The sequence below is a fragment of the Solanum stenotomum genome, chromosome 4 (genome assembly GCF_019186545.1).
Source record: "Solanum stenotomum isolate F172 chromosome 4, ASM1918654v1, whole genome shotgun sequence".
Classification (NCBI taxonomy): Eukaryota; Viridiplantae; Streptophyta; class Magnoliopsida; order Solanales; family Solanaceae; genus Solanum; species Solanum stenotomum.
In genome coordinates, this window is record NC_064285.1 from 57853520 (window position 1) to 57875081 (window position 21562).

The window sequence follows — 21562 nt, forward strand, 5'->3', positions numbered from 1 at the left end:
AATATTTTTGCTACGCTTAGGTCTAATTCTTTTCCTTTTATTTGTTCAAATATACTATTATCAAATATTATTTTCTGTTCTAAAGATTCTTCGTCTTGATGTTCTTCTTTATTTATTATTTGTATGTCTGCTTCAGTCATTTGTTATATTATAGAATTCATTATCTGATTCTATTTCTATGTTATTATCTATTTCATTTTCTGATATTTCATATATGCTATCTTCACTTTCTAATTCATAATCTATGTATTCTATCTGCGTATATTTTTCATCGTCTATTATTATTTCTGATATTTGTTTTTTCTTTGGATTTTTAGGTAATTTACAATCTCTAGCTATATGTCCTAATTTTCCACAATTATAACAAGTACATTCCGTTAGTTTTCTTTTTGGTCTATATGGTCTTTGGGTTTTGTAATTTTTTACATAGTACCTTCTTCTTGGTTTTTTATATTTATATTTTGATCTGTATTTTTTATTATATTTCTTTTTATTTTTATAATACCTATCCGTACAACCAAATTGAGGTGCTATTTTATTTTTGCAACATACCAAGTTTTTTATTAATATTTTTTTCATTTTTATTTCTTCTTTATGTTTTTCACATAGTTCCATAAACCATCGTTGCAAGAATTTCATTCTAGCTCCTAAGGTGTCCGTTAATTCTGCTTCATTCCAACTTTTTATTATTTTTGAATTAAAAGGTTCTGGTAATTTTGTAAAATATAAGTTTCTTATTTCTTTACTTTCTTCTGCACTATATATTCCTTTATAATAGTATTCTCTAAATGCACATGTATATTTATCTATGTAACACATATTATATGTTGCTAATTTTGTCATTAGATTTTGATTTATGATTTTTTCTTTATTTTGTTCTTCTACCTCTGTTGTCATACTACTAAATTCCTTTCTTATAGCTATTTCGTATTTATATAATATTTCCATAGTTGTAGTGGCTATTCCACCATCAAATTTTTTATTATTTCTTAAAGTTGTTAAGCTTTCACTTGTTAAATTTTGTAGCCATAATTTTACTGTTCCTATAAGTGTTCTTTCTATGTATCCTGGTGCCTCTGTTTTTATTATCTTGTTATCTATTAATTGTTTTAATATGTATTCTATCCATAATTGGATTGTTTTATTTATATCTGCTACACAGTCTAAATCTAAAAAATTATGTTTTCCAGTTATTGGTTTAGGCGTCCATTTTTTACTTAATCTTTTATCCCATGTAGTTTTTTCTTTATTATAGTGTTCATCATTTTCATTATAATATTTTGGATTAAATTTTTTTGGGTTTTTTACTCCTGATGTGCAAGGTTTTTCGTCCATGTCTACGTTTTTTGTATTTACTTCTAAATTCTTTGTATTATCTATGTTTGCTAAAAGTTCCGTATATGTTTCGCCTGTTTCCGAATGTTGTTCTAGATCATCGTCGTTTATTTCATCAATTCTTATTTCGGGTAGATTATCTTGGCTATTTTCTTCTTTTTCTTGTAATTCATCTTGTAATTGCAATTTTTCTTTAAATTTAATTATCTCATTTGCTAATTTTGTTTTTTGTTCTTTTTCTTTTTGTTTAATTTCATACATTTCTTTTAATATTGCTAGCTCTTTTTCTAGCTCTATTATTTTAGTATTTTTTACTTCTTCTAATTGTTGTACTTCCTTTTTTGCTTGTTGTTTTATTTTTTCAATTTCTGTTTTTCTATCTATTTCTTCATTTTCTTTTGTTATTCTTATCATAGCAGTTAAACTATCTTCTAGTTTTACCGTTTCTTTTTCTAACATTAAACTTATATTGTCACCTATTTTCTTATATCTTCTTCCTAGATTAGAAAATATTATCTTTATTTTTAATATGTCATAATTTTCATATGTTTTTTCATCTATTACATATTCTTCTTTATTCATTTATAAATTATGTTGTAGTTTATATTCTAAGTTATTTATTTGTATTTCTAGATATAAAATAGTCTTTCTTTGTGCTATTATAGATTTGTGACAAATCCTGTGAATTTATTATTGTTAAGTCTATTTTGCCTATGTTCTAATTCTTGTCTTTTCGCTATAATTATTTCATTAAGTTTTTGTCTATATTCGTTATTCTCGTTATTCATTGTATTTTTAAGTATTGAATATATTTATATTCTATTTTAGATATATTATCTATTAATTGATCTAATTTTTCGTTATCAGTCTTTGTGATATTAAGTTGTTTATATTCCGGATATAATTTGTTTTAATTTTCTTCTTATTTTTCTTAATTTTCTACTCGTATGTTTCTTACCATGTTTCTTATTATCCATAGCTCTGTAATTGAGGCCGGTAAGTTAACTTGCGAGCTAAATGACTTGGTGATTAGCTATCAAATGAATGGGAGGGGAAAAATACATCCCACATTCATAAAAAATGATAGGCACGTGAGCTTGTACATGTTAGATATTGGTATTGATGGCTCTAGACCTATATTGAGGATAAACGTCAATGTGATTCCTCCAATTGAACCAACAAATTCATTTAACGACGACAATGATTCGATTGGAAATGAAAGATTGGGTGATCATTCAAAGGAGAGCTTGGGTAATAATTCAAATAAGAGTTTGGGTGATCATTCAATGAATATACATGATGATCCAACTAACGTGGGAAATCAACCAGTAGATGCGGAAGATCCCGAACTCGAATGTTGTGAAGAAATGCAGGGAGAACAAGAATTGGGATCACAATCCAACCATTCCTTCTCTGATGGAACTAATTTACGCATAAACCAAACTTTCAATAACAAAAATGAGTTGCAATTGTTATTAGCCAAAGCGGCGGCAAAGAAGTCTTTTTATTTTGCTATTGTGAAGAGTTGTACTAAATACTTAAAGCTGAAATGTGTATCTCGCAATTGTGCATAGATGTTGCGGGCGAGAAAATATGAGTGCTCGGATAGATTTCGTATCTACAAGTACATTGGCGAACATAGTTATGGCGTTGAACATGCCAACAGTAGCCACAGAAAAATTTCAATCAAAGTCATAGCTTCACTTTGTGTAAATATGTATCGTGATGGCAAGGTTCCAAATGTTAAAGAGATTCAAAGAGCTATGTTTAATTTTTTTCATTGTAGTCCAAACTATTGGAAATGTTGGAAAGGTGGTGTGGTTGCAAAGAAAATAGCCCGAGGGACAGCTGAGAACGGAAATTCATGCTTACCGGTTTTTTCCTGCATGTTCGAGACACTTAATGTTGGTTCTAGTTATTGTCTCATGGTAAGCAATGATAGTCATAGGTTCATGTATTATGTCTTGAACTTCGGTGCTTGCATTAAGGGATTTGCCCACATGAGAAAGGTAATTGTGATTGATGGCACTCATTTACATGGTAAATACGAGGGCGTGTTGTTGACCGTTGTTGCACAAGACACAAAGACTCATGTTTATCCAATTGTCTTTTGTGTTGTGGACAAAGAGAATGATGCATCTTGGACATTCTTCTTTGAGAAGTTGAAGGAGATTGTGGTCGATGAATCATATTTGTGTTTTATCTCCGATAGACACAAGAGTATCGCCAACTGTATTGTGAACATTTACAATTATGCTCACCACGGATATTGTATGAGGCACCTCGGTGAAAATCTTTGCGTAAATCATCATTGTGAAGATTGCATTTATCTTTACTACAATGCGGCAAAGACTTATTCTTTGGAGGAGTTTGACAATCATTTTGTAGAATTCAAGAATAAATGTCTCGCGACAATCGTCGTCCTTGAGTATGATATTGGTTTTGAGAAGTGGAGCAGGGCACATTATCCTGGCAATAGATATGATGTGATGACCACAAATATCGTCGAGTCACTCAATGCTATTTTGATAAACGAAAGGGAGTATCCTGTGGCAGCAATATTTAATTCGATTGCTAAGAGGTTTGGAGAATTATTCAGGGAGAGGCCTGCATATATCCTTAAATCAATGGTTAATCAAATGGTGCCTTCTGCCAAAAAAATCGCAAGAAATAAAATGATTGAGGGTGACTCCTTATATGTGGAGAACGTAATCAGGGACGACAATCAATTTACCGTGTTCGGTGCAGGAGTTACTGCCTATATGCACAGGCCTATTGGAAAAGTCATGTTCTTGTAGGGAATATAACTTGATCAAGATACCTTGTGCTCACGCGATGGCCGCTTTGCGATCAAAGCATGGCAATGAGTATGGTATGAGCATTTATGAGTACTCTTCGCCTTTGTATAAAGTTGAAGTGTACCTTCTTGCATACATGGATTCTATTAATGTTGTCCCTTTCGAGTCGGAATGGTGTGCACCAGAAGAATTGCTTAATGTGAAGATTCTTCTGCCTCTTGTCGATACCAAACTTGGAAGAAAAAGAAGAAAATGTGTCAAAGGAGTCGGTGAGAATTTCAAGAGCAAGAGAAGGAACAAATCTCTATTTGTAAGAGAACCGGACACAAGAGAACTACATGTGTGAACAACAACAAATCTTAAACAAGCTTGATTGAATTTGTTTTTGTAATCAAGCTACTATTTTTTTTTTGCTACTAGCATTTTGGTCAATTTAGTGTCCGCTATTATTGTAATTAGTCATGATCTAATATAGATCAATCAAAAGATGACATACATTTTGTACACTATCTATTAATGTTTATTATCGAGTCCACCAGTTCTCTATTAAACTGTGCATTATTAATATATAAAAATTCATGGTATTCATGATGCAATGATTTTAATACATGAATTAGAATGATTAAAGAAGGAAAGTGTTGTAAAAAAAAAGGGGTCATGATCTGAAGTTGTGTATTTTAATGCATGTGTATTATTATTATCATGCAAGTTATTTTTAATGCACCAAATCAAACTATCCATAAGAAATAATATAAGTATAACTAATCCAAAAATGACTAATACAAACATTATCTGAATATACACTCTACCAAACGACCCTTAAAGAATTATCAAAAAATTATATGTTACTGTTGAAATTTGTATATCAAAATATGTACTGGTTGTCAAAATACATAGACCTCTTATATAATCGATGCATCTATATGTATGTGGTGTGTGTATGACCAATGATATTTACACTCTGACATTACTAAGGTATATTCGGGTTTATATCTATGTTAAAGCATTGTCGATACTGCACCTACTAGAATATGACACTTCTATATAGACCAAAACTAGTAGAATTTAAAAAAGACAACAATTAATTAATAATAAATTATATTTTTGAAATTTATCCAATTAAATAAGTTTAAACAAGTCATATAATCATGTAAGAGTCCATATAAATTGGGTGTGGTGATTAGAGATATATGAGGAAGAGTTGTGGCTATACAATCAACATCCTTAAAACAATGTTTGAGAAAGCATAAGTATGTTGTGAGGATGATCACATGTTGTTCAACCACACATTGTTGATTGCCACCCCCAATTTATGTAGACTCATACATGATCACATGCTTATTCTAATGATGTTGATTGTAAAACCACACATAACAAGTGATATCCTTACAACATACTTATGCTTTCTCAAACATTGTTCTAGGGATGTTGATTGCATAACCACAACTCTTTCTCATAAATCTCTAATCACCACATCCAATTTATGTAAACTCTTACATGATCATATGACTTGTTTAAACTTATTTAATTGGATAAATTTCAAAAATATAATTTATTATTAATTAATTGTTGTCTTTTTTAATTTCTACTAGTTTTGGTCTAGCTTTAAGTGTTGATCTTAGGCATATTTACATTTCTAGAAATCTAATAATGCCTATATTTAAGCTAAGTTTTAATTCAATATGTGTTTGTTTATAGTCTTATCGAGTCTTTTGGTTATTTATGAGCTAACCAACATGATTAGTTGTGTAGGTGATCTTAATTGGAGAAACGAGCATGAAAATGGACAATGGAGGAACACAAAAGATCCAAGTCAAAAGAAGGCAAGGAAGAAGCTGGAGGAAATGTCACTTAAGGCATCTCCGTATCCTCTCCGCATCGCAGAGAGGAATTATAATTTGGCTTGTGAAACACAAGATTTAGGCAGAGTGCTCAGTGCCCTCTCCGCGTCGCGGAGAGGGAGTCCTGAATTTATTCATTGAGGGGAGTTTGAGGCAGAACACTCCGTGTAGTGCCCGTGTCGTGGAGAAGAGAAAATTATCTCATAACAAAATCAGACAGGGCCTCCGCGTCGCGCCCCTTGTCGCCAGTTTTGGTCGTTTCAACCTTTAGTATAAATAGTTAAATATTTTATTTTATTATGGATTCTTTTTCTGGGTTTTGAAGAAAGACGACTTGGGAGTACATTTTCACCATTTTTAAGGTTCTTTCCTAAACTTTTTTCCTTTCGATCTCTTTATGATTATTGAACATTGATTGATAGTATCTTGGATTATGAGTAGCTAAATACCCTAGTTCTAGGGCTGTGGCTACATGATGATTGTAATCTAATAAATTTTCATTGGGTGAATGTCAATCCATCCTATCCCGGTCAATGATGTAGTTAGGGTGTTGTTTATCGTAGGCGATTAGAGGTCGGGAGACCATGATCATACATTTAACCCTGTGATTCATTGATTCGATAGTTTATATAAACCTATTTAAATGATATTAATTGCATGAATCCTGATAAAAGTTGCAGCCCTAAACTTTACCCAATCATTATTTTTAAACCTTTGAAATTGAATCGCGTTTGTTACATTTGGTTACAATTCTAGAATTAAAAACTAAATCACTTTTGAAATCTTGGTAACACTTGTGATTAGCTTAAAGTTAGAGAAATTGAGTGATTCTAAATGTAAGTCCATATGGGTACAATACCCGGCTCTTTATAAGAGCCACTTTAATACTTAAACGACCACGTGCACTTGCGTATGCTATTTAGACGCAACAAGCTTTTGGCGCCGCTGTCGGGGACTTTAGAATTAGAAATTATCAAATTTTTCTGATTTCTGAAGTTAAAAATCAAGTGTTCACAACTTGATCTTAGCAATTCATTGTTGCAGGTTATTCTGGAGCTTCAAACTGGACGACAATCAAGGATTGGCATCGCCTCTAGCTGAACCGGAAATATTCGTTCACTACCGGAGTAAGCAAAGACGACTCACATACCCAGTCCCTCTTGTTGCTAGAGAACCAACATCTCCAATAGCAAGTGTTGAGCAAGAGGAACCTGAAATAATAATGGTTGAGATAAAGGTAAGAGACGTGGCAATCCCACGTCCCACCAATGTGACATCATGCATTCAGAAACCCGAAGCTGGTGGAAGATTTGAATTAAAGCAGAGTATGGTGCAACTATTGCACACCAATAGGCAGTTCACTGGTCTGTCGCACGAGGATCCAACAGTTCACATTGAGAATTTCCTTGAGATCAGTGATACTTACACTCCAGCTGGAGTGAATGTGGATTATGTGAGGCTCACTTTATTCCCCTTTTCTCCACTTGGGGAAGCAAAAAGATGGTTTAACTCTGAGCCCGCTAACTCTGTGACCTCCTGGAATGATCTAGCACAGAAGTTCCTCATTAGATTTTTTCCATCTAGGAAAACAACTAAGTTGAGGAGTGACATCTTAAGTTTTAGACAGAAAGGGGGGGAGAACTTGTACCAAGCTTGGGACAGGTTTAAATCGATGTTAATGAGCTGCCTACATCATCATCAATCTAATGAGGTGTTGGTCCATAACTTCATTGAAGGATTGGAGCCTAACACCAAAATTCTACTTGGTTCAGCTACAGGTGGCCAGGCTTTGGAGAAGACATATGCTGAACTATTCACCTTGCTGAACAGGATCTCTCAGGGCAAGCCTGAATGGAACGGAGGAGGGGTGAAACTTGTGATTCAAAAAACTGCAGGTATGCTAGAGGTAGATGTCGTGACTGCCTTAACTACACAGATTGCTGCTATGCAGAATATGATGAACACCCACTTCAGAAATTAGCATTGGGACAATAGCCCACGCAGGTAAATGTAGTTCAACAACCACCATCTTAGTGTGAGATCTGCGGAGGGGTGATCATAGTGCAGAGGTATGTGGTGCAAACCTGGACTCTGTTACTTTTGTAGGCAATGCCCAACAAGGAGGAGGCCAGCAGAATTATGGAAACTCTTACAACTCGAGTTGGCGCAACCACTCAAACTTTTCCTGGGGTGGAAATCAAAATCAGGGTCAAGGCAAGAATCAGTATAGACCCCAAGGAAATGCACAGGGGTACCAACCACAGGCCCAACGGGAGCAGCCTAATAAGTAGTCTGGTAACATGATCATGGAGGAGATGCTGAAAAAAATCATGGCTGATCAAGCCCAGTTAGCTACTGATGTGAGAAATAATCAATTGTCTACACAGAATCTGGAGAAGCAATTCGGGCAGTTTGCTAGTGCCCAGAACTCACGACTGCAAGAAGGTTTGCCAAGTGATACTGATCCAAATCCCAAGCAGGTAAACATGGTAGGTACTCGCAGTAGTTTGCAATTGGAGGAGTTAGCTCCTAAGAAAAGGAACATTGAAACTGAGAATAAAGAAAGCGAACCCAATGAAGGTGAAGTTGTTGCACAAGAAGAAAGAGTGCAACCAATAGTGAAACCACCTCCTCCATTCCCTCAAAGGTTCAAGAGACAAAAGGAGGATGAATGTTTTGGTAAGTCCTTTCTCTTTTGAAACAAGTTCACATTAACTTGCCATTGGTAGATGTTTTGTAGGGTATACCCATGTATGCGAAATATGTGAAGAAGATTGTGGAAAATAAAAGGAGACTGACTGAATAAGAAACCGTTGCACTTACTGAAGACTGTAGCTCCAGGATCCAAAACAGGTTGCCCACTAAACTGAAATATTCGGGTAGCTTTACGGTTCAGATCACTAAAGGGCAGAGCATTCATGCGCGAGGATTATGTGATCTAGGAGCTAGTATAAATTTGATGTCAACGTCTCTGTACAAAAAGATGGGGTTGGGTAGTCAAAAACCTACTACCATCATCTTACAGTTGGTTGATAGATCTGTAGCTAGGCATGAGGTTGTTGTAGAGGATGTTTTAGTGCAAGTGGGATCATTGATTTTCCCAGTAGATTTTGTTGTGATGAATTTTGAGCTAGATCTTGAGGTCCCATTCATCTTAAGAAGACTTTTATTAGCTACTGAACGGGTTATCATAGATGTAGCAGCAAGGCAACTTACTATGCAAGCACATGATAAAGTGGAGGTGTTAAACGTGTATAAATCATTAAAGCTACTAGCTGTGTATGAGGAGTTGTCTGCCATAAAGCTAATAGATCTTGAGGCAGAGTCTAGCTACATTGCATCAAAGGACCCTTTAGAGCTAGTGTTAGTAGGGGATGATATTTATGGGGATGCTGAGGCACAAGAAATTGTGCAATTTCTTGATGTGGCATTTGTAGGTACATCTAGAGATCAATGAGAGCCTTTAAATAGGGTGTTGGGTCCTCCACCCAAGCCCTCTATTGAATAAGCACCTCAGCTGGAGTTAAAAGCATTGCCAGCCCATCTCAGGTATGCATTTTTGGGTGAAAATAAAACTTTACCGGTTATTTTGTCTGCAGCATTGTCTGAAGCACAGGTGGAAGCAGCATTACTCATCCTAAAGAAGAGGAAAGCAGCTCTGGGTTGGCAAATGTCTGACATCCATGGGATTAGTCCCATGTTGTGCATGCATAAAATATATATGGAGGAAGGGCGTAAGCCGAGTGCACAGTATCAGCGGAAACTAAACCCATTGATGAAGGATGTAGTAAGAAAATAGGTGATCAAGTAGTTGGATGCAGGGATTGTGTACCCACTATCAGACAGTAAATGGGTAAGTTTAGTATAGTGTGTGCCAAGAAGGGCGGAATGATGGTGGTGACTAATAAGAAGAATGAGTTAATCCCCACAAGAACAGTGACTGGGTGGCGGATCTGCATGACCTACAGAAAGTTGAATGACGCCACCAGAAAGGACCATTATCCGGTACCTTTCATTGATCAAATGTTGGATAGATTGGCAGGTCAGGAATACTACTGTTTTCTTGATGGTTACTCAGGGTACACTCAGATTGTCATTGCACCAGAGGACCAGGAGAAAACCACCTTCACTTGTCTGTATGACACATATGCGTTCAAGTGCAAGCCATTCAGTTTGTGCAATGCCTCGGCCACATTTCAGAGATGTATGATAGCGACTTCCATGATATGATGGAGGATTTTGTTGAAGTATTCATGGACGACTTCTCAGGTTTTGGTGAGTCTTTTGAACTTTGTTTGACTAATCTTGACAGAGTTCTTACTAGGTGTGAAGAAAAAAATCTGGTGCTAAACTTGGAGAAGTGTCACTTTATGGTTCGAGAGGGAATTGTGTTAGGGCATAAGATCTCCAAAAATGGACTGGAAGGTGACAAAGCCAAGGTAGAGGTTATTGAAAAGTTGTCACCCTCCATCACAATGAAGGGAGTTAGAAGCTTCCTAGGACATGTTGGGTTTTATAGGAGGTTCATCAAGGACTTATCTAAGACTACAAGACCCATGTGCAGTCTATTAGAGAAAAAGATTAAATTTGTGTTTGATGAGAAGTGTTTGCAAGCATTTGAGTAAAGAAAAAGTTTATAGAAGCTCTTATTCTGATTGCTCCAAATTGGGAGCTTCCATTCGAGCTTATGTGTGATGTCAGTGACATAGCAGATAGGGCAGTGCTTGGGCAGTGGAAAGATAAGATATTTCATTCCATCTACTATGCAAGCAAGACACTTGATGCAGCCCAATCAAATTATATTGTTACTGAGAAGGAGATGTTGGCATTAGTGTTTGCGTTTAATAAGTTCAGATCATACTTGGTGGGAACCAAAGTTATAGTCTACAATGAACATGCTGCAATTCGATATTTGTTTAACAAGAAAGATGCCAAGCCGAGGCTGATTAGGTGGATTCTGCTACTACAAGAGTTTGATATAGAGATAAGAGATAGGAAGGGAACTGAGAACCAGATAGTTGATCATCTCTCCAGACTAGAGGATTCATCTCATGTGAAAAATTAGGGGTAAATTCGTAAAGAGTTTCCTGATGAGCAATTGCTTGCTTTGGACCTTGCTCAAGTGCCTTGGTATGCTGATATTGTGAATTTTTGGGTGAGTGTTTTATTTCCACCTGGGCCCTCAGCACATAAAAAACAGAGGCTGAAGTATGATGCACGCTTCTATGTATGGGATGAGCCCTTCTTATTCAAGTAGGGACCTGATCAAATGATGAAAAGGTGTATAGCTGAATAGGAGGCAACACAAGTGTTGGAGAGTTGTCACTCTTCACCATATGGTGGACACCACAGGGGCGAACGAACTGCACATAAGGTATTACAATCTGGCTTATTTTGGCCTACTCATTTTAAAGATGTTGTTATGTTTGTGAAGGGTTGTGATCAGTGTCAGAGGATGGGCACCATTTCGAGAAGGCATGAGATGCCATTGAGCAACATATTAGAGGTGGAAATCTTTGACGTCTGGGGATAGACTTCATGGGACCATTCCCATCGTCCCATGGAAATCAATACATTCTAGTCGCAGTGGACTACGTGTCTAAGTGGGTAGAGGTTGTAGCATTGCCATCCAATGATTCAAAGGTGGTCGTGAAATTCATCTGAAAGCACATCTTCACCAGGTTTGGAACTCCAAGGGCTATGATCAGTGATAGAGGTACGCACTTTAATAATAGTTCAGTGCGAAATTTATTAGCCAAATATGGGGTGAGACACAAGGTGGCTACATCATATCACCCCCATACTAATAGGCAGGTGGAAGTGTCTAATAGAGAAGTCAAGCAGATTCTCTAGAAGACGGTGAATGCCCAAACAAAAGATTGGTTTGACAAGCTAGATGATGCATTGTGGGCATATTGGACTGCATACAAGACACCGATAGGGACTTCTCTTTATCGAATAGTGTTTGGGAAAGTGTGTCACTTACCAACTGAATTGGAGCATAAGGCATATTGGGCGATCAAGAAGTTAAATCTGGATGCTGAGTTAGCCAGAAGGAAGATAATAACGCAGCTGCACGAATTAGAGAAGTTCAAGCTTCACGTTTATGAGAACGCTAAGTTGTACAAAGAGAAGACCAAGAGGTGGCATGACAAACATATTATGTCACGCACATTTGAGCCTGGTCAACTAGTGATGTTGTTTAACTCGAGGTTAAAATTGTTCCCCGGAAAGCTTCGGTCTAAGTGGAGTGGTCCTTTTGAAGTTGTGACAATAACCTAACGTGGTGCTGTGGAGCTAAGAAACAAGGACAAGAGCTCTACTTTCCTAGTATATAGACAAAGGGTCAGGCACAATTTTGGAAATGATGTGGATCATGAGCTTGAAGCGCTCACTTTAAATGACGAATGAGTCATGAGATGGGTCGTGCCACGATGTTAAATCAGGCGGTACACGGGAGGCAACCCGTGAACCCTTGTAATAGTTAGGATTTCTTTACTTTTGTTTTGTTATTTTAGTTCTTAGGATTTAGGGGGAAAAAATGAAATATTCAGAAAAATACAAAAATATGAGTCGTGCCACAACCAAAACTAAGGCGCTGGATGGGAGGCAACCCATCATGTTTTAACTAATGGGTTGTGTGCTGAAATTGTGCAGGAAGCAGGAATTTACCCCAAGGTAGCTCCGTGCAGGAGCCACGTCACAACGATAGTTCTAAATTTTGCCTCAATTGGAATTAATTTTCCAGATCGAGGCAGAACGGTCCGTGTAGCTCGTGCGTCGCGGAGGGGCCCTGGAATTTTGGTTTCGACGGTGAGTGACTTCTACGTCAAAAATAAGGTAGCTCCATTCAGGAGCCACGTCACGGAGGAAAGACATCATTTGGAATTAATTTTCAGGATCGAGGTAGGAGACTCCGTGTAGGCTCCGTGTCGCGCCCCCAGGTAAGTTTTTTTAAACTTGCATTAAATGAAACAGGTTTTACCCATTTTAATTTGTAATAACCCGACCCGGCACCCCTTTTAACCCTTAAATCAGCAATAATCCCCATTTTTTCCACCTTAACCCATGATTTTTCCCCTTCCTCTTCCCTTACATTTTCACGCATCAATCCGTAACGCATAGGCAATTTTTATCGTCCCCTCTCAAATTCACTTTTCTCCAGCATCGAAGGTACGTATTCTACCATTCTTTCCAGCAAAGTTTGGGCATTTTGGTATGTCAATCTCTGTGATATTGTTTGTGTGCTGTTGTGTGGTACTTTGAATTTGCTGGGGCGAGTTACGAATATTGCATGTTCGTGTGATAGGGTGTTTTCAAATTCTTGAGTAGAAATCATATTTTGTTACTTGTATGTGGGTAGTGGGTTGATTTAGTGAAATTGATAGGATGACATTGTGGGTTGTGCACGTCCGGTTCTGTTTGTGCACACCTTTAGGGGGTAATTTAACATCTTGCCAAACATCACTGAAATGTTGCTTGCTTGTGGGTGCTTTGAGAACTCATTAATTTTCTTAGTAGTGGAATGGATTGTATGTTGGTTCTCAGTGGTGAAAGTTTGCATTGTTTAGAGGATAGTTCGAATTCTTGAGTAGAACAGACCTTGGTGATTAGTTCCTCAGTAATGGGTATAGTATGTGTGTCTAAATGTCAATGTGTGAATTCTTGAGTAACACAAATGGTATATGATTGCATGAAATTGATTGCTTCTTGTAACATGTGTAGGATTCTGAAGTCTAAGTAGAAAGTCTGTTTGGTCTTGATTGAGTGGTGATTATGTCTGAAATCATCGCATATGTTAGTTGTGTGAAGTTTTTAGTAGCACTACAAGGGTGTTGATGGTCATTTGTGGGATATTTGCATTGAACTAAGTGTGGGGTGGTGTGTACCATTGTGATATAGTCAATTGGGCTGAACTATTTCTGCTTGCAGGCACTCATGTCGACTTTTCAAAGACCCGAGAAGGAAGTTGCAACCTCAAGCCACAAGAAACGTACCCGAAGTGGGAATGTCCCACTCGGACCTGTAGTCCCCAAAGGCCAAACTAGGCGGTTTAGAGTTAAAGCGGTCACCAAGGAAGGCAATGCTTGGTACCAAAAGCACACAGAAATCTCTTATTTCTCCGATGTATGTATCGACAGAGATAGTTTGGCACGTGAGTTCCCACAGATCCTGAGAAGGATTAGGGAGCTAGGGATGGAGTTCATATTCGCTGAACCAGAAGAGTGCAACTTGCACATGGTCCGGGAGTTTTACGCCAACTGGGCGCCTAAAGCAAGATCCCACTATGTGACGGTGAGAGGAAGGAATGTGCCCATCACACCCACAGGTATAAATGATATATTGGGTATACCATAAGACGTAGACCCACTAGTGCTGACAGGGTTGATCATACGCCCTTCTTACCAGGCATTTCGACACACTCTTTGCGGTCCACAGTCCATGGTACAATGGACTAAGCATAGCAGGAAGAGATATCACCAATCTCTTCCCTACGCTCACATGCTTTGGGAGAAGTGTGTTTTGTTGAAAGTTGTAATGAACAGTCTGATACTGGGGCACCACTACACCGATATTATTCATGACAGGGTGTGCTTGGTATATGCCTTAATGACCGACACAGAGCTAAACATTGGAGCTATTGTGAAATCTAATATGCGTGTGGCCCGGGTTCACAAAGGGCACATGTATACTTTTGGTGGTTTGATTAGATAGATGTGTCGTGCTACAGGTGTAACTGAACAAAGTTTGGACTATATGACACCTTTATATCCAGTGTCGGTGGACATTACTTGGACAAATGGGCCTGACACTGAGTTTGGCCCAACTATCACCACTGGTGAGCGCCATCGTAACGATGAGTTGATTATGGCCAAGATGTTGCGCCATCAAAATGGCTGCAAGCTTCTACTGATATGCAGTTGGGCGAGGTCGAGAGGCGCTACCCTCTGAATGACCATGCTAAGGCACTATTTGGCATTGGTCCTGAGTTTCGTGAGCCGATCGGTATTGATATTTTGACCGATGAGAAGAATGTGCCCACTAGCTCAGATGTGGAGTCCGACTCGGATGAGGAGGTAGACCTAGATCAGGCCGGTGATGAGGCCATAGGGGGTGATGTGATGGAGGACTGATCAGGGAGTGTTTTCACCTTACTTCTTGAACTATTCTAAATTTTTGTAAAGCACTGGGGACAGTGTTATTGTATAAGTGTGGGGTGAGGGGTGAAAACATATCTGGTATGTATATATTTTTATTGATAAACATTGTTAGAGTCTTTTGTTTTGTCATTATTTTATCTTGGGTTCTTTGAAGGTTGTTTTCGATTCTTTGGCCAAGGATAGTCCCTTTGAACCGTACAAAATACAAAAATATTTTGTCTTTGTAGGATTAAGTCAGTAGTCATAGTTGAGTCACATTGCCCAATGATAGATAAATGACGACCGTCTTAAGGGTAATTTCGTCATTGAGTCTTAGGACGGGTTGTGCTGAAGCTGAAATTCTAAAAGGAATATGTATGAAAAACATGCTTGAAACTGATATATGAATGCAACTGAATTTTTTTGTATATGACTTGAATGATGCAACTTAAGCTTAATTTGGACCTTGTGCATGATCTGATTATGTTGTTGTAATTCATCCAGTCTTGAGTATAACTTGTGCCATGAGTGGTGAGTTGTTGTAATATCCATGAATGCATCTGACTCTAGAACTTGCCCGACTTGTTATGGAAGCGAAATATAAGTGTCACTGGTTTAAAAGATGATAATAGGCTTTTTTTGAATTGTGTGGAATTTTAGCATATTCAGAAATAATATCCCTAGTATAGACCAAATCGAGCCTTTTTAACCTTGATTTTGTTCTAACCCACATAATGAAGTCGAATCCCTTTTATTGACACCGTTAGCTTTGATCCCAAGTCCCTAATGCACTATCTTAGGAGGAAAAGTGAAAATAGCATAAAGAATAAATAGGGTGGAAATGTGTAGTTTGATGGGGAAAAATGACAAGAGGAGGTAAAATGATACCCCATGAGTTCGAATATGAGATTGGCCCTGGTCTTTAGGACATTGTGCACTTTGACTAGGGGAAACCCAATTTGAAAGTGGCTAACTTAGTGAATACCTTAATGATTGCCCCGACCCTAACAAGGGCATTGTGCACCTTAACTCGAGAGAAATCTCTAAGTCAAGGGTGGCTATTGTTGAGTGTAAAAAAAAGAAGAAATAAAGGGGAAAGTAAGAAATAAAGGCAAGGTTGGTAACACTGGTGGAAACCTATGAAGAAGGAGGGGACTAATGAAAAGAAAAAGTTGTGAATGTAAGAGGAAAGTTGAATATGGTGCATTAGGGAGGATAAGTCACTAATTTTATCTAAACGAATCCTCCATTTCCTTAAGCCTACATTACAACCAAAACAAGTCCTGTTTGATTTTGAGCATAACACACTTTATTAGTAGAGATGTACCTAATGGGCAAGCATATGGTTCTCAATGCATACATGTTTGATGTTTTTGTTGAGTGAGAGTGCACTTTGTTTGCATAGTCCTTAAAGTATATTCAATTTGCTTAGTTGAGTGTGTGGACTATTCTTTGGAGTGAGGGGCACTTGTTGTATGAAGGATAGGTGATATGTAATGGTGCACATGTTGTTGAATGCGTTGGTTGCTAAAATTGTCAAGTCAATTGTAAGAGTCATGCATACTTTGAATGAAATCATGCATGTGTTAACTAGTTACAGATCCTTGGAAGAAAGTGGCGGATGCACAAATACTATAGTAGTGAGTCTAGGTCTAGGAGTAGTATGTAAGTTGTTCGAGGACGAACAAAGCTCTAAGTGTGGGGTAGTGATCATAGGCATATTTACATGCCTAGAAATCTAATAATGCCTATATTTAAGCTAAGTTTGAATTCAACATGTGTTTGTTTATAGTCTTATCGAGTCTTTTGGTTGTTTATGAGCTAACCAACATGATTAGTTGTGTAGGTGATCTTAATTGGAGAAACGAGCACAAAAATGGACAATGAAGGAACACAAAAGATCCGAGTCAAAAGAAGACAAGGAAGAAGCTGGAGGAAATGTCACTTAAGGCATCTTTGTATCCTCTCCGCGTCGCGGAGAGGAATTACAATTTGGCTTGCGAAACTCAAGATTTAGGCAGAGTACTTCGTGCGCTCTCCGCGTCGCAGAGAGAGAGTCCCGAATTTATTCATTGAGGTGAGTTTGAGGCAGAACACTCTGTGGAGTGCCTGCGTCGCGAAGAAGAGAAAATTATCTCAGAACAAAATCAGAGAGAGCGTCCGCGTCGCCCCCCTTGTCCCCAGTTTTGGCCGTTTCAACTTTTAGCATAAATAGTTAAATATTTTATTTTATTATGGATTCTTTTCTGGGTTTTGAAGAACGACGACTTGGGAGAACGCTTTCACCATTTTTAGGGTTCTTTCCTAAACTCTTTTCATTTCGATCTCTATTTATTGCACTCTTATATCTTTTATTTTTGATCGATAATGTTATAGATCAACCGTGATAACAATCTATAGTATTAGACATACAAGTTTATTGTCGATAATTGACTACTAAATAGATCAACAATGATAGCAAAAATCACATACTATTAAGACATAGATTAATAAGAAATCTAAAACCCTTCGTAATAAAATATGTTAAACTGTCATATGTACATTTTTGTCGTCAAAAACGGCAAAACAACAAACTACTTTAACCGTGTTCTTAAAAACCAACTATTTCAAAAACTAATTGTCTTAAAAACCCATCTCAAAAATCTTATTGTCTTCAAACCAGGGAAAACCCAACTGTCACAAAAATCAATTGTTATCAAAAACCAGCTATTTCAAAAATTGTCTTAAAACACCAATACCTATCACAAAAACCACAAATGCCCTTACTCATCACCACCAACCTCACCATTTAACTCCATCACAATACCCATCACGTCTATTTCTTTTTCCATTTCTGCCACATCAGTGGCCAAGCCTTCTTCTTCCAACTTTTCATCTTCTTCATTCTCTGTTATCTTCTTCTCTTGTTGTTCTTTCTCTTCTTCTCCACTTGCTTCATTTTCTTCATTTTTCATCTCTTCCAGATTATGCTCTTCACTTTCTTCTTCTTTCTTTTCTTCTAGCTTCTCCTCTTATTTTTCTTCATCGTTCTCTTCTAGCTTCTCTTCTTCTTTTTTTATCATCTTCTCATAATCTTGTTCTTTCTCTTCTTCTTTCATCTCCTCTTCCTTCATCTCTTCATCAACTTCTTCAACAAAGTATTCATCAACTGCAACAAAATTATCATCGACTATAACTAATGGAAGGATCTCGTCATCAACTATTGGTGCTGAAAAGTTGTCATCATCTACTGCAAGATCAGTGGCTAAGCATTAATACAAATAAATTATTTTACAAAATAAATATATAAATTTATCTACCTTTCTTTTTCTTGTTCTTTTCATTTCTTCTCAATTTCTCCTCTCGTACATAAGCAACAATTTCCACCATTTATTACTGATACGATCAAATTGCATCCCTATTAAAGAGTAAAAGCGATCATTGTCAAATAAAGAATCCAACTTGTAGGTTGGGGTCGATCCCACGAGGAAAATGGTTTAGATTTAAACTTAACTTACGATTACTTCCTTTTAGTCAAACTATTTCTGAAACAAGTAATTAAAGGAGGGGTTTTGTGTAAGCAAATAACTGATTGTTGATCAAGTAACAAGTGAGCAGGATTCAAACTTTTGTTTATCAATAGGAGAAAGAAACTAGGGTGTAAGTGTTCCCCATAAGCTCTTAATGCGGTACTCCTAATAATAGTACTCCTTTCCTAGTGTTTTACGTGCAAAGTTGGCAAGATAGGTATCCCCAGGTGATTGGTCCTCCAAATAGGGAATTTCACTACGTACCTTGGTCCAGCTACGAGTGTATACTTTACTAACCCTTACCTTTACCTGAGATTAGACATCACATCAATGTATGACTTAGTTTTCACCCTCGCACCAATTGACATTAGATTATTAGATAGCATCCACTAAATCTTTGTTGTTAATTTTTTTCTCATTAACTACCTTTTTGGTCCGACAAGTAGCAACGAGGCGAGTTCTCACGTTGGCCACCGTTAAAAAGACTTCTAAGCAAAAAAATTAACAATATATGCATAAACACTATTCAAGAATTACTTAATTACTATTCATACGTTGTTAATTGCTCATGGTTCCCACAACCCTAGTTATGGATTTAACTACTCATGCTTGAAAGAACACAATTCATGTTTTGATAAACAAAATTCATGAACTTACAATTAGAGTAGAAGAAACCCGAAATCTTCAATGGAATTTCAAAGTCAAAATCTTGTAAAACAAAATCCGAAAATCAAATTGCTAAAGTTGCCAGTTATTCCACAAAATACCAAGAACTAAAAGTAAACAATAATGTCTAACCCCTTAAAACGAAGTTTACATACTCTATTTATAGAAAAACATGTCCTAAACAAAAAGGAAACAAAATAAGGAAATAAACTTCTGGAACGTGGCATCAATCGACGACTCGACCTACGGACTATGGATCGACCTACGGTCCATAGGTCCCCTTCCATTGGTCAACACTTAGAACTTTCCAGCAGGGACTAGAACCTTCACTTTCAGATCATCAACAACGGATGTGTAGGACGGACAGTGCGTCGACCTACGGTCCGTGGGTCCTCTTTTGTGGCTCCACACTTAGGATTTTTCATCAGGTACTGAAACTTCAACACTCTGAATCCATCACCGAATGTGCAGGACGTTCCGTAGGTCGACCTACGGTCCGTGGATTGCTTCGTAGTTCCACAGTTGATCAGAATTTCCTAATGATCCATCCACGCCTACCCCACGATAGACCGTCAAAGGACCTACGGTCCGTGGGTGGCTACTTCTGCATAATTTCAGTTGTCATCTCATGCAACCACGTCCAAGCCTATTTCCTGAAAAGATAACACATAAAACATTATTTCTAATACAAAATGGCCCTAGACATATACAACTCTTAAGTGAAATGTATCAAAAATATCGTAAATCACGGTATATAAACACCCTCAACTTAACTTGTTGTTTGTCCTCAAGCGACACACTAACACTCTAAACGACACTTGTGTAGAAGAAAACATTCAAACTCAAGCAATCACATGGCTATCTATTCCCTCAAACCCCTCATTTAGTTCAAACCTTTTTATCTAGACTCAACAAGCTAACTCATGCGGATCAAGATATGACAAAGATCGACCAATAGACGCCATAACATACACTTTTCACAATCGCCAAGGTACCAACTTTCCGACAATGTAACTAGTGCACTCACTTCAAACGAAATCTTTTTCACACAATAGATATGAAATTTGAGTTTTAGGATTCATTCAACACTCACGCTCAGAAGTGACTTCAAGTACACTTAGTGCTCAAAACTTTGGCTTGCCCTTATTTTCACTGCATAGACTCTCCAAACTAGTTGCTAGGATGACTATAGGACTTTCTTAGCTTGTAACGTAGGCTCACGGTCAGGTAGGATATATTTGGGTACTTTTTAGTGACTTTCTGCCCTCCTTGACATTACATTGGCTTTTTACCTCTTTTCTCAACCAATTTTTGACCTCTTTGTATTTTCTTTTCTTTCTCTTGACTCTTTTCACACAGATGTGACTTTTGACTTTATAGCTCATATTTTTCACTTTTCTTCTTTTTCTTTCACTTTATTTTCTTTATTTCTTTCAGCACTTTTGTTATTCATCTTTTGCTTCTTTTGCACAAAGTCACATCTTCTTCTATCTTTTTTTTCTCTCTTCAACACAAATCTCTTTTCATACCCTTTTTTCTTTCGGATTCCTCTTTCATAGTCACTCTCAACTTATGTATTTTGAATTAGTTGAGGTGCACAATATCCGATATCGGACCAAGGCCAAGATCAAGGTAACTTTTTGAATTAGTCACCCTCAACTTAGGCTTTTGGCCTAAGTCAAGGTGCACATGTCCAAGGAGGGACCGGGGCCAAAACAATTATTTTAGGGAAGGTGAGTTAGGTGAATTGAAAGAAGTGGTCTCTCTTAGGGTCAAACATTTGGATCAAAGGGAACATTGATTTCATTTTGTAGGATCATTTTAGTCTTTAGTGGACTAATTTGAACAAAGGCCTATGATAATTTCCCAACTTCTAGCCTAGATTATCTTAGTAGGACCAACGGGGCAAGTTCTAGATTGGCATAATACTGTCTGAACATTCAAACTTTTCTCACTCACACTTGGCACATTGTTTCATTATCAAATTATCAGATTACCCAGTTCAAGTTTCAACTTAAGTCATGAGGTCAAATTGGTTCTTTTTCATGTCATATTAAGAGCCAACACATTCAACTATCAAGCCTCAAGATCTAGCACATTTCACACTTTTTGGACGGGAGTCATTTTTTTCATGTTTTTTATGCCATCATGCTTCCATTTTTTAAGCTACTTCTACACATACATTCCTAAGCATGCCGGTTCAACAGAAAATAAAACAGTCTCTTGGGGGAAAAGAACACAGGCAAGAAAATCCCAAGAGAGGATTATGAGTT

At 37.3% G+C, this 21562-nt stretch overlaps 1 protein-coding gene across 1 annotated transcript; it reads left to right on the forward strand.

Annotated features, from left to right (window-relative positions):
• The first annotated feature begins 2909 nt into the window (after positions 1-2909).
• LOC125861591 (uncharacterized) lies at positions 2910-4133 on the forward strand. Its single transcript, XM_049541451.1, has one exon. It carries the CDS (start codon positions 2910-2912, stop codon positions 4131-4133), a length of 1224 nt encoding a protein of 407 aa, XP_049397408.1.
• Positions 4134-21562: the final 17429 nt, after the last annotated feature.